This window comes from Chelonia mydas, chromosome 1, assembly GCF_015237465.2.
Source record: "Chelonia mydas isolate rCheMyd1 chromosome 1, rCheMyd1.pri.v2, whole genome shotgun sequence".
Taxonomy (NCBI): Eukaryota; Metazoa; Chordata; order Testudines; family Cheloniidae; genus Chelonia; species Chelonia mydas.
In genome coordinates, this window is record NC_057849.1 from 260,560,563 (window position 1) to 260,572,720 (window position 12,158).

The 12,158-nt window shown below is 43.9% G+C and overlaps 1 protein-coding gene across 4 annotated transcripts in view; it reads left to right on the top strand.

Annotated features, from left to right (window-relative positions):
- GRIN2B (glutamate ionotropic receptor NMDA type subunit 2B) overlaps nt 1–12,158 on the top strand; it is a 287,157-nt gene that overhangs the window by 222,096 nt on the left and 52,903 nt on the right. For all 4 annotated transcript variants that reach the window (XM_007064060.4, XM_037883416.2, XM_037883410.2 and 1 more), the window contains 4 exons: nt 6,223–6,431; nt 6,754–6,925; nt 8,693–8,846; nt 10,610–10,735. In XM_007064060.4, the coding sequence (XP_007064122.2) occupies nt 6,223–6,431; nt 6,754–6,925; nt 8,693–8,846; nt 10,610–10,735 (661 nt within the window). The remainder of the gene's footprint in view (nt 1–6,222; nt 6,432–6,753; nt 6,926–8,692; nt 8,847–10,609; nt 10,736–12,158) is intronic.

Here is a 12,158-nt window from a genome sequence, read left to right on the forward strand (position 1 = left end):
TTAGAGACCAACAAATTTATCTGAGCATAAGCTTTCGTGAGCTACAGCTCACTTCATCGGATGCATTCAGTGGAAAATACAGTGGGGAGATTTATATACATAGAGAACATGAAACAATGGGTGTTACCATACACACTGTAACGAGAGTGATCACTTAAAAAAACAAAAAAACAGACTCCAAGGAGAGACTGCTGAATTGGAATTAATTTGCAAACTGGATAAAGTTAATTTAGGCTTGAATAAAGACTGGGAGTGGATGTGTCATTACACAAACTAAAACTATTTCCCCATGTTTGTTCCTCCCCCCACACCCTGCACTGTTCCTCAGACATTCTTATCAACTGCTAGAAATGGCCCACCTTGATTATCACTACAAAAGGTTTTCCTCCCCCACCCCCCACACCCCCGCTCTCCTGCTTAATAGCTCACCTTAAGTGATCACTCTCGTTACAGTGTGTATGGTAACATCCATTGTTTCATGTTCTCTGTGTGTATAAATCTCCCCACTGTATTTTCCACTGAATGCATCCGATGAAGTGAGCTGTAGCTCACGAAAGCTTATGCTCAGATAAATTTGTTGGTCTCTAAGGTGCCACAAGTACTCCTTTTCTTTTTGCGAATACAGACTAACACGGCTGCTACTCTGAAACCTGTCAAGTTCCTTTTGTTTGGGGCATTTATCCCCCTCTTGCCATGCGTTCTCAGCTGCAAACTCAGTCGATAGGAGGAATCCACTTGCATGACTCATCTTCACTGGGAGGAGACCAGGACAACAAAAGTCCTTTGTCCTCTTGTTGAGGGTACATAGGAAAATTCCACTTCCAATTTCCCACAATAGTCCTGACCTTTCTTTTTGGGAAGGGTGTAACACCTGTTGAAGATCAGCCCTTCACACTGCTTAATGTTTCTGTCCTGTCTGGTGAATTCCACAGGGACAGAGGCTCACAATACAACAGCTCAAATACGTCCTTACAGTATGAGATACAGACGTTATAAGTGAGATCAGTGCATGCAGCAACTTTCAAGCATTCCATAAAGTCTAAATACTAAACACATTCATGTGATTTTAATACTTATTTTAACAATACTAACACACAGTGAGCCAGATGGATTCCAACTATGTGTTTGTCTTTGTTCAAATGAGACCTGGGGACCTTGGCATGAGCTGGCACCTGGTCTGCCAGTATCACACTCAAGGCATTTTGTGTTTATTCTCACAATACCCCATTGAGATAGGAAAGTATTATTATCCCCATTTTACAGATGAGGAACTGAAGGAAGTCCCTAGTCCAGGTCACTTAGGAAGTTTTGTGGCAGAGTGGAGAATTAAATCCAGTTCTCCTGAGTCGTAGGCTGCACCACCCCTCTTCTCCTTCTTTTTGGTATTTCAGCACTGGAATTAGGAAGCACAAAGGCAACTGCGAACATGAAAAATGATAGGGGGGTAATATTATCTCAGTTTTGTTGAACCTCGGGAAGGGTTTGGATTCCCAAATGAGTTTTGGGTGACCTTTTTGGTCACTTTTTAAATGCAACTGAAATACCTTCATTCCTATTTGTGACCTCTTATGAACTGTAGGGATGGGGGTAGAGATGGTATAAGACAGTGCAAGGAGGCGATCAAGCCTGGATAAAATAAGAACCAGAAAGAAGCTGTGCTAAAACTTGAGCTTCCTGAAGCTTCATGCAAAATGTTAACCACAACATTGTCCAGTCCCCTTTAATCTTCACCCAAACAAGGAGCTGAGCCTCCTGAATTTTTTTGTCCCAAACTTGAACCTGTACCTCTGGACCCTTCACCCAAAACAGTATCTGGAAGGAGCCTTGCCCAGAATGTAAAACCCAAACCTTTGAATGGTCACATCCTTTTAACTTTCAATTAAAGAGTTCCCCAAGTGGCCTTTGTGTTCTCCAGGCCAGATAAAAATGAAATACTAAGAAAAACACAAGGGATGGCAGTTCTCTGACCCAGTTGAAAGGAGAAAGTCTTGGAAATCTCACTGGAGTGACATATTTTTGGCTATGTCCACATGACAACTTTTAACCAGGGTTTTTGTAATGGTTAGATGAGGAATGGTCATCTTAACTGGTCACAGGTTACAAAGTTCAGTTTGTGTCACACAGCAGCTGTGTTTGTGTGTCCATACCTGGTATACTGCCTCGCCTTGTTTGCCTAATTGCACTCTGGAAACTCTGAGCAGCTATCCTATAGTGCCTCAACAGAGAATAAAGTACTCTGGTGACATGTGCAAAATGGCACACAGCATGTGGGGTTCTGGGCTGTTCTACCACCCGGCTAGCTGGGAATAAGCAAGACCATCCAAATCAGTTACACAAACGTGATTAGTGTATCATATCAACCCTGTAAAAAAAAAAAAAGCAACGTGTCCTGGCGGGTGACAGGGAGACAGCTGTGTGCCAGTCCAAGCATTTGGCAGGAACAGAATGCTGCTCGTTAGCCTTTGTTACTAATCAAGTTTGAGCAATGATGTATGAGCACAAACCATGTTTCGAGCCAGCCATGCTGACCTTTGCGCACTCTTTGGTCCCAGTTCCAAGACATGGTAGGTGCAGAATTATTCAGAGAGGTTTCTAAACTTTGGAAGCTTTTTCAGGCTTTTTTAGGCTCAGAGAAGGTTTGAGTGGTCTTCAGGGACTGAGATTTGGGGACAAAGATCTGTGCCGGTTATGCGTCCCAATTGTTTTTTTTCCTCCCTTATAATTAAACTTCCTCCTTAATAATTATTCAAGGGAGTGGCCTGTAGGGAAAAAGAGTGACGTGATTGACAATGATATCTATCCAATCTGCGGTTCCATATTATTTACAAAGGGATAATATTTATTTGGGTTTTGTTAGCTTGGGATTGGTTAACCTCCTGCTTTTGACCGCGTACTGTACAAGATATTAATTAGATCAGTCCATTGGCTCCTTTCTGTTTTATAAATATCTTACTGACTTGGTAACACTAAGAAAAAGAAATAAGGGGAGATAGGAGAATGTATTCTCCTTTCCTTGAGACTTTCTGTGGGGAATTTTGGTGGCTGATGTCTGATTGGATAAGGTTTTGGTGTTACAAGTGGGTGGGTTCTCAGAACTGCATAACGAGTAAATAAATGGGATGTGTGGCGCAAGAACCCTGAGCATCTCTGGCTTATGCAGGAATTGAGTAAACACTGGAATAATAAGAATTTACAAGCTGCCCCAAAACACTCTGAGCTGTCAGAAATGCCTCACTCTGCTTTGCGCTGGCTGGCAGGTTATATTGTTTAACTGCAGGTGTCACCTTTAATGACTTGGCCAAGACAAATCTGTGACATTTTATTTTGTTGAGTCTAACCTCTGTCCTCACAACACATTGCTCCTTCCCTCTCGCATAGATATATACCATATAAAAATACACTCAGATCTTCCTTTGCTTGCATTTTCTCTCTCCCTCTCTCTCTCTTACACAGATGTGCGCACACACACAATTTCTCTCGCTCTTCTCCTTACAGTCACACTGCCTTATGCACACACTTTCTTGAATACACACTCATACCCATTAACTCTCCCATGTTCACACTTGTACACATTAACTCTCCCTAATGCACATTGTCTATCACAAACACTTAAAGACATTGCCCCATCCCCCCGGTTTTCCTAGGTTAGCTGGCTATACATCTCCTGCCTTTGTACTCTCAAATCAGCACTTACCTATAGACATGGAAATGCCTGTTTTATGTGCCCGAGTGTTCATTTGAGCACTGAAATGTAGAATTTGGACATGTTATTGAGGCACTTATCGTACACTTGAAAATTTAGGCCAGCCCACTTACATACCTTCTCTTTTTCCTCCTCTTTGGGCAATTTATAAAAGCTTATTGGAATGGAGTGATTTTTAAGTTGTGCTGTTATTTCATTACCCTCTGATGGGCAGGAGAACAGGTTGTGTACTGCTGTGTTTGCAGTTTGTGTACTTCAGCGCTCACACTGTGGTGTTGCTGGGCTGCCATTCCCATCTTAAGCCACATAAATTTACCCCATATAATACAACACGAAAAAATGTTCCTGGCCTACCACTCTATGAGCTCCCCATCTCTTTCATCGGGAACCTTGGGAAGTTATGAGTCAGGCCTGACTCCTCTGTCTATCTGGTCTAATCTATGCTTTAGGGGTTTATATATTGCTGTGATTTCTATGTGCTGCTATGATATGGAAAGATGTCTCTTTCACTGACCACTTATTGATAATGTTGATAAATGTTCCTGAATGTGTGTCTGGGATGGATGTGTGCTGGGGATGCCCTTTTGCCTGTAGATCACTAGTGCCAATCCAGCCCCAAGTCTGTCATTTAAATGAAAGTTGTTCCTATCTGCCAGCTTTTTTGGTGGCCTGAGTGAAATGACCTTCTGATCTGAGCCCAGTTCCTCATGAGCATAAGTCCAAACTGCAGAAGCCACCAGCACAAATGGCTCTCTTTGGGCTCCTTGTTGTCATTCTCAGCAGAGAGGCCAAAGAGACCAAATGGACCGTAGAGAAAACTGTCCTCTGCCCCTCAGAAATGGGCCGTCTTGATTAGGGCTGAAGTATGAGATTGGGGAGAGAATTTTCTCTTTTGTTGCCAATGTTGTACCTGTTCTGAGGATAAACAGAGGCCATCAGTCCCCGGGGTATTAATCTGGCATGAAAATGTACTTTAAAAAAAAGAAGGGAAAAAATGGCTGAATTTGTTTCCTGTTTTGAATATGGCGATCCCTCAGGATCACAAGAATGTCAGATGTAGCCCACTCCTGGCATCTGCTGCCAGCTTCTGATCTTCAGGTTCCCATGGGCTGACCCAGCTCCACCAGCTGCTCAGCCTTCTGACAGCACACTGGTGCCACCCCCCTACAGGACTGTGTTGGCTCTGGGAGAGGGTTACGGGGTCACTGCTGCCCCGGAGTGACTTTTTTGTTCCTTTGAACAATTTACTGAATAAACCCACTCTGGGTATTTGCTCTTTTTTAAGTCAGATGAAGGTTTTACAAAGCAATAAATGTTTTATGCTGGTTCTAGATGCCATCAAATGCAAAACACCAGAACAGCTTTGATTTTTATCGAATAACCTTTGACACCTAAAAAGGCTCTAATAAGTGCTTTTCCCCCTGTAATTTTAAAAATGAAATTCAGTGAAAGGTTGACAGCCGCTGGAGACTCCAGCCCTCTATTTACCCACAGAGCAGGTACACCATGAGCAGCAGCAAGTCATGCTTCCTACGCACACACGCTGCCCCCACCATCAATGTACCTCAACTCTGACCTGGAGGCATTGCTTCTAGGAATGAGTGGGGAGTTTGTTCTCAAGGCTCATTCAGACCTGGCCCGCTCAGCTGAAGCTGCCAAGCAAGATGCTTATTAGTGTCAATTGTGATGGGATGGGCGAAAATGTGAGCAGAGGTGAGACTTTGATGTTTGAAAGCATCATAGGTGGGTTTTTCTGGAATTTCTGTAAGGAATATCTTACCCCGGGTAGTGTGTGTTCTAACTACATCACCTGGTGGGAGATTGCAATGGCTTCAAAAGAACAACTCCTGTCTGTGGGGTGTACATAGCAACAGCTGACAAAGGAACCCCCTGCAACAAGGAAGTCCATGTTTACCCAAGAAATGAGAGTAGTGGCTGAAGGGGTAAGATTGTAGTATTTCCTTAAGCAAAAGTAGCATAAATAAAAGTAATAGAATCTCCCTGAAATATCTTCTCGTGCATCAGGAAGACAGAGCACCAATTCTTTATCTGCATCTAATCTGTACAGCTATGCCATTTAGTGATTGGGAAAGTGCAGGAGTGATAACACTGGAAAGATTTGAGCTGGATCGTGTTGGAAACTGTTAAATGAGCTTTTCCTTCAAAGCTCTGCTTATGTATGGTCAATCCTGACTTATAGCACCCCCAGCTATTCCAGCAATGGTCCCCTCCACCCAGGGAAACTCAATCCTGACATGCAGCTCTCTTCTTATTTCAGTTTTAGCCCATCTGAGAACAGAGTCTGATTATTACGCCAAAGGGACTCTCCAAACTCATTTCCTGTGTGATCTTCTCTATTGTTGAACCCATTTCCCCAGGGTCTGCCTCTCAAAAAAGTTCTTGCACATGTGAGTGGCTCAGGCACTCTGGGGGCCTCTTGTCTCCAGACAATACGCTACAGGGTAACTTGGAGAGGGATTGGGCAGTCACGTGTTTCTGTCTTGTTTGTGTCTCCGCAGGTGGGGAAATGGAAGGACAAGAGCCTCCAGATGAAGTATTATGTGTGGCCCCGCTTTGAGCTGTACCCTGATTCTGAGGAGCGTGAGGATGACCATCTGAGTATTGTGACCCTAGAGGAGGCGCCGTTCGTTATTGTGGAGAGTGTGGACCCACTAAGTGGCACCTGCATGAGGAATACGGTCCCCTGCCAAAAGCGCATCGTGACCGAGTAGGCACTCACATGATCTTTCTCCTTCTGGCTCACTGTTCTCCACAAAGAAGGTGGAGCCTTCTTGGCTTGCCCTGATACTCTGCTCCAGCTAAGCCATCTGGGCTCTCTCAACCTGGCCCATGCTGCCTCTTGTCACTAGTACAGCCAGCCAGCCAAGCCCTGCAAGCTTGGCTCGTTTTGCCCCTCAGCAGTGGTACCACAAGCTAGGGTCTTCATGAGGAGTGTGTTCAGGGAGTGAGGGTAGGTGTTCTGGGAATAGAGGGGGGTTAGCAGAGGGAGTTCTCCTCAAACTTAATCCCTTATTATTGTGACTGGTCAGGAACAAGACGGACGAGGAGCCTGATTATGTCAAGAAATGCTGCAAGGGGTTCTGCATTGACATCCTCAAGAAAATCTCCAAGTCTGTCAAATTCACCTATGACCTCTATCTGGTGACCAATGGCAAGCATGGGAAGAAAATCAATGGGACATGGAATGGAATGATTGGGGAGGTAAGCAATGAAGGGTGGAGCTGAGCTTTACCCAGAGGCTGGGCTCTGGAGTCAGAGCCTACTCCAAGTTCTGATTAGTTCCCCTTCCTGGGAAGGGGCAGATGAGACCTCATAAAAATGAATCCATTGTGGCATACTCACTGCTGAACAATAGCTATAATCCCTCTCATTTATTATTTATTATTTTTTACTGTGCCACATGTGTTTGGCACTTTACAATCAAATAAAAGGATATGTCCTGTGATATCGCCCAAGGTACAACCTGCACTGTTGGACAGCTGTGTCCCCTCAGTTCTCCAGCCTTTCACACTGCTTCACTGTGAGAGCAGCCACTCCTGGCTTGCTCACACACAGCCTTTAGCATGTAAATTACCCCAAGCTATAGTGCAAGAGTGCTTCAGACAGACAGCCTTCCACCCTGGAATTATACTTCAGAGTAACACCAGCAAATTCCCAATCCCAGACTTTCCCCCAGAAATGTGTGTCTTGTACTGCCCAGTACCGTCCTGGACAATGCACGCTCATAGAAAGTCCATCATTTCATTAATAGAAAATGATATGCACTCATTTTGTTACCTCAAATGTCGTCCCCCAAACACTTCAATCCAAACACACTGGCTTAGATAAAACAATACAACAAGTTTATTAATGACAGAAAGATTTTAAGTGATTACAAGTAATAAGTCATAAAAACAGAATTGGTTACAAAGAAATAAAAGATAAAACACAAACTAATACCTAATTTAGCAAGCTAAGTGAATTTAAAGCAAAAAGATTTCTCACACTACATGCTTACAGCAGTCTAGCTAGCTTCCTTCAGCCAGGACCACTCCCACAGTTCAGTGATGCTTCTTTTGTCTTTCATGTGTGCTTGATGCCATGAGCAGAGATGAAGGGAGAGAGGTGATTTGGGAACTCTGTTCCTCTTTTTTATATCTCTTCCTCCTCTTTGAGAATCATCTCCAGCTGGGGTTCAGATGGCAGCCAGTCTGTTTGCATAGGAACCTCCAGTTGTTCCACTGCCAAGATGTAAATGCCTTGCTCACACCCTTCTTCCTGCCAAAGAATGGCTGCTTAATCGGGTGATAGTCCGTTTGATTATGTTGACACCTGGCTGAAGCATCAGTTTGCCTTTTGTCTCTAAGGTTTGTGCTGGGTTTTCTAAATTTGGAACATATCTTATACAGTAGAATTTTATAACTTCACATACAATGTTGCCACACATATTTTACCAGGGCACTAATGTTCAGCAAATTATGAGTTTTCAAATGATACCTCACAAGGCACACTTTGTACAAAATTGATCATGGTCTTGTAAAAAGGATGAACATAAGGTTGCTGACTGTCACGTGTCCCTGCACCAAAGAGTTTATGATCTAAATTAAGGCAAGACATATAAGGGATAATGACAGACATTCATAGAAGGAAGAGAAGACAAGAACAACAGAAATAAGATAACTTTCCCTCTAGACAGATGATGTGTTTATCCTGAGAGCTGCACAGGTATACTTTACATATCATTTTTTTAATACACACAACATTCTTTGAGTAGAAGATTAATATTTATAAGTCTCTTGGAAAAAGTATGTCTTGAAGAGAGATAAGAAAGAGGAAATGATGGAATTAAGGACAGGGAGAGAATTCCAAGCCTAAAGGAATGTATGAAAAGATAGGAGTGGGAGAAGATACTGATGGGGGTGGGGTCCTTAACTATGAGGCATGAGTGGAACCAGCCTCAGTAACTGTCCGTCTTTCTCCTTACCTGAGGTGGTCACCAAGCGGGCCTACATGGCGGTGGGATCCCTCACCATAAATGAGGAGCGTTCAGAGGTGGTGGACTTCTCTGTGCCCTTCATCGAGACAGGAATTAGTGTCATGGTATCACGTAGCAACGGGACTGTCTCACCTTCTGCCTTCCTAGGTAAGCTCTTCTCCTGAGGTGATGGTGAGGGGGAACTAGTGTAATGAAAAAGCAACCAAAGAGTCCTTGTGAGTCTCTGGACCGTCCCGAGGAAGGAGTTTCAGGGAAGGATTTTTTTTCTTCAAGTTGTTTTATTTCAAAATCCCAAACAAGCAAAATCCAGGCAAATTCAAACACTCAAGGTCTAGGAGCTCCAGAATATTTGTCAGTGACCTTTAGGCACAGTACTAGCAAGGAGGTGACTCACTTACAGCTCTCAGCCTACAGTACACAGTATCACTGTGGGTCTGTCTACACTGCTGTCAGAGGTTAACTGTAGCACGTGGGGCATACCTGACCTAGCTTTAATTTAGCTAACTCCAATAACAATAGCAGTGAGGTTAAGCCCACCCTGGGTGCCTACTCGAATGACTAGCCCATGCTGCCGTGGCTTCATTTCTATTGTTATGGGAGCTAGCTAGATCAAAGCTAGCTTGGGTATGTCTACATTGCTGCAGTCACAGTTCTGATTTCCAGGTAGGTGAGGTGCCCGTTGGCTCAGCTAGTATCACTCCCAGTGAGTGTGAGCCAGAAGAAAAGTGGTATAGGTCCTCCTACCAGAACGTGTGCCTGTCCTTAGTGATAACACAATGAGGGTGGTAAGACATGGCTTTAGACATGTCACCTTACAAGGACACATTAACCTAAGCTCTCTTGGCACAGTATCCAGTGGAAGATAAATATCTACCAGCATTTCTGAAAAAGAGTGGGGCACAATCCCTGTGGTAGGCCAAGATTCCACTCCCCAGTTCTAGTGTCCCAAGGTAGTAGAGAGTGATCACTGAGTGCAGAGTTGCTGCTGTGTTTCCTCAAGCAGTTACTACATTCCTAATATTTACCGCTTTGCTTTATAAAATACGTTGAGATATAGCAAAGAATAAAAGGTGAGCTATAGGATCAGTCTGCTCTCTGACCCTGATTCTGCAAACACTTATCCATATGAAGTTACTCATGTACCTAAGGAAGATTATCTAAACCTCTTTGGGCTGGGAATCTCAGGAGATAATGCTTTTCTTATAAGCTTTCCAGTGTTTTCTGGCTTTGGCCAGGTCCTGAAATATCACTAGGAAATTTAAAACAGCAGCAGCAACAAAATCAACACAATGTTTTTGAACTTCAAATAGGTTTGGGTTCAAACTTTGACTGAAGGTTGTAGCAGGGTCATATTTGATCTGAATTCGCTCAGCCCCATCACCGCCCCTTAAGCTTGGAGCAGGGCAGAAGGCAGCTTCAGTCAAACACTCACAGGACATGAACTATAGCATTTCTAGTGCAGCCTGCAGGTCTCAATTGCCAAGCGGCAGGGTGGAACATTGGTAGAACTCCCATAATTCTGGCTGAACTGCAAAAACTTCAGGGATACAGTTTGGTTCAGGCAGGCACCCCAAAATTAAACTGCGTAGCTGAATCATATCCAAACCTGTTTGTTCCCCAGAAATGAGCTGAAGGACTTAATGGGACGAGCATTTCATCATTGCATTTGATAACATCTGGCCCTGCGATGAAAATGGAATAAAAAATGAACTAACTTTTTCCAGGCTCAGAAGCTTTGAGGCTTGATTTGAGGTGGGGGAGTGAAGGTTTTGGAGCTATTTCCTGTTCTGTGCAAACCAGTCCCCCCCGATCCCCAACCTCGACATGGAGCCCTCTGAGTGGGATAGTACGCTGCCTGTGGTGCGTCTGGCATTTCACCCTGTGCCCTGTTTTTCTCCTCTCCTGCCCAGAACCATTCAGTGCTGACGTATGGGTGATGATGTTTGTAATGCTGCTCATAATCTCTGCAGTGGCTGTCTTCGTCTTTGAGTACTTCAGCCCTGTGGGTTACAATCGGTGCCTTGCTGATGGCAGAGGTAAGAGGACCCTTTTCGATTGTAAGTTTCTCTCCCTCCTCATCCCGGCTCCTTAGTCAGTGGGAGTTCCTTTACCCCCTACACATGCTCATGGATCCAGCCCGCTTGGATCTCCATGTGCTGTCTAAGAAGGGAAGGGAGGGAGGTGGGAAGATGACTCTTAAGATAATAATGGGTATGGATAATGGATAATCAGCTTGGCTCAGGAGACTGTTATGTAGAGCCTTTCATCTATAGAGTGCTAACTCCAAACTATTTCTAGCTGGTGGGGAGGGGAAGTGGATGCGGTTATCTAGCACTGGCCCTGCTGTAAAAGCCTTTTTGGAATAATTAGAGGGTCCTGCACTGCCAGTCCACCTTTCATCAGTGCTACGTTTCACTTTAAAACTTAAAAGCCCAGAGAGAGAAACTCTCCCCTATTATATTCTTCTATGCCCCAGACTTGAAATCCATTACCTGGGCGTGTCCCCACCCCATTTAGTTTTAAAGCTCTTTTGTTGACCAAACATTGTGAGAGGACTGGGAAAGTGAGACATTGGTTTTCCTGGGGCTGAATGAGGAGTTATTTTGCAGGGCATGGGAGAATAGAGGGGGCAAGTCTGTTCTCTCTCTGTGATGTTCAAAAGCCTTCTTCCCTGGGAGAAGAAGAGATGAGTCAGAGAAGAGGACAGAGAGGGATTTTTGCATTAGCAGAGATGGAATGCTCAGCAGTTAAGGTTGCTACTCTCTCCTTAATCTCACTCCATTATGAATTGGTCCTCAACCTAAGGCCTTCTATTTTGTCAGCACACTGGTCACTTAACAACAGCTGAACTCAGATGTTTGTTTGAAAATATGTTCACTTGCCTGCCAAGCCATTGCCTCCAGCTGATTTATACTACCAAGTTAGACAGCACTGACCAAAAAAAAAAAAAAAAAAAAAAAGAATGTGTAATGGAAATACAGACAGAGACTTAAGTATAACTGTGCCAGTGGGGACTTCTCTAATAACACGGAACTGTGGACAGCATGTATGGGCAGATGCACATATCTAAACAGATGTATGAGCAGATGAAAATAGCTATGAGGTTAAAGGGAGAGACTAATACAGATGTGCAATCAGCTGCTGATATTAATACAGCTGTGCAGCCAGATGCAGATATTAAACTAGCTGTATGGGCAGATGCAATTAATAGTATGTCTGAATAGTCGTAAATATTACATGTTCGGACAGATGTTTTTGTTACTACAGATGTGTGTAATAGTGCAGATGTGGATGGCAGGTGCATATGTTACAGTGTTTGCTTGGTTTCAGAGAAGCAGCCGTGTTAGTCTGTATCCGCAAAAAGAAAAGCAGTACTTGTGGCACCTTAGAGACTAACCAATTTATTTGAGCATAAGCTTTCGTGAGCTACAGCTCACTTCATCGGATGCATTCAGTGGA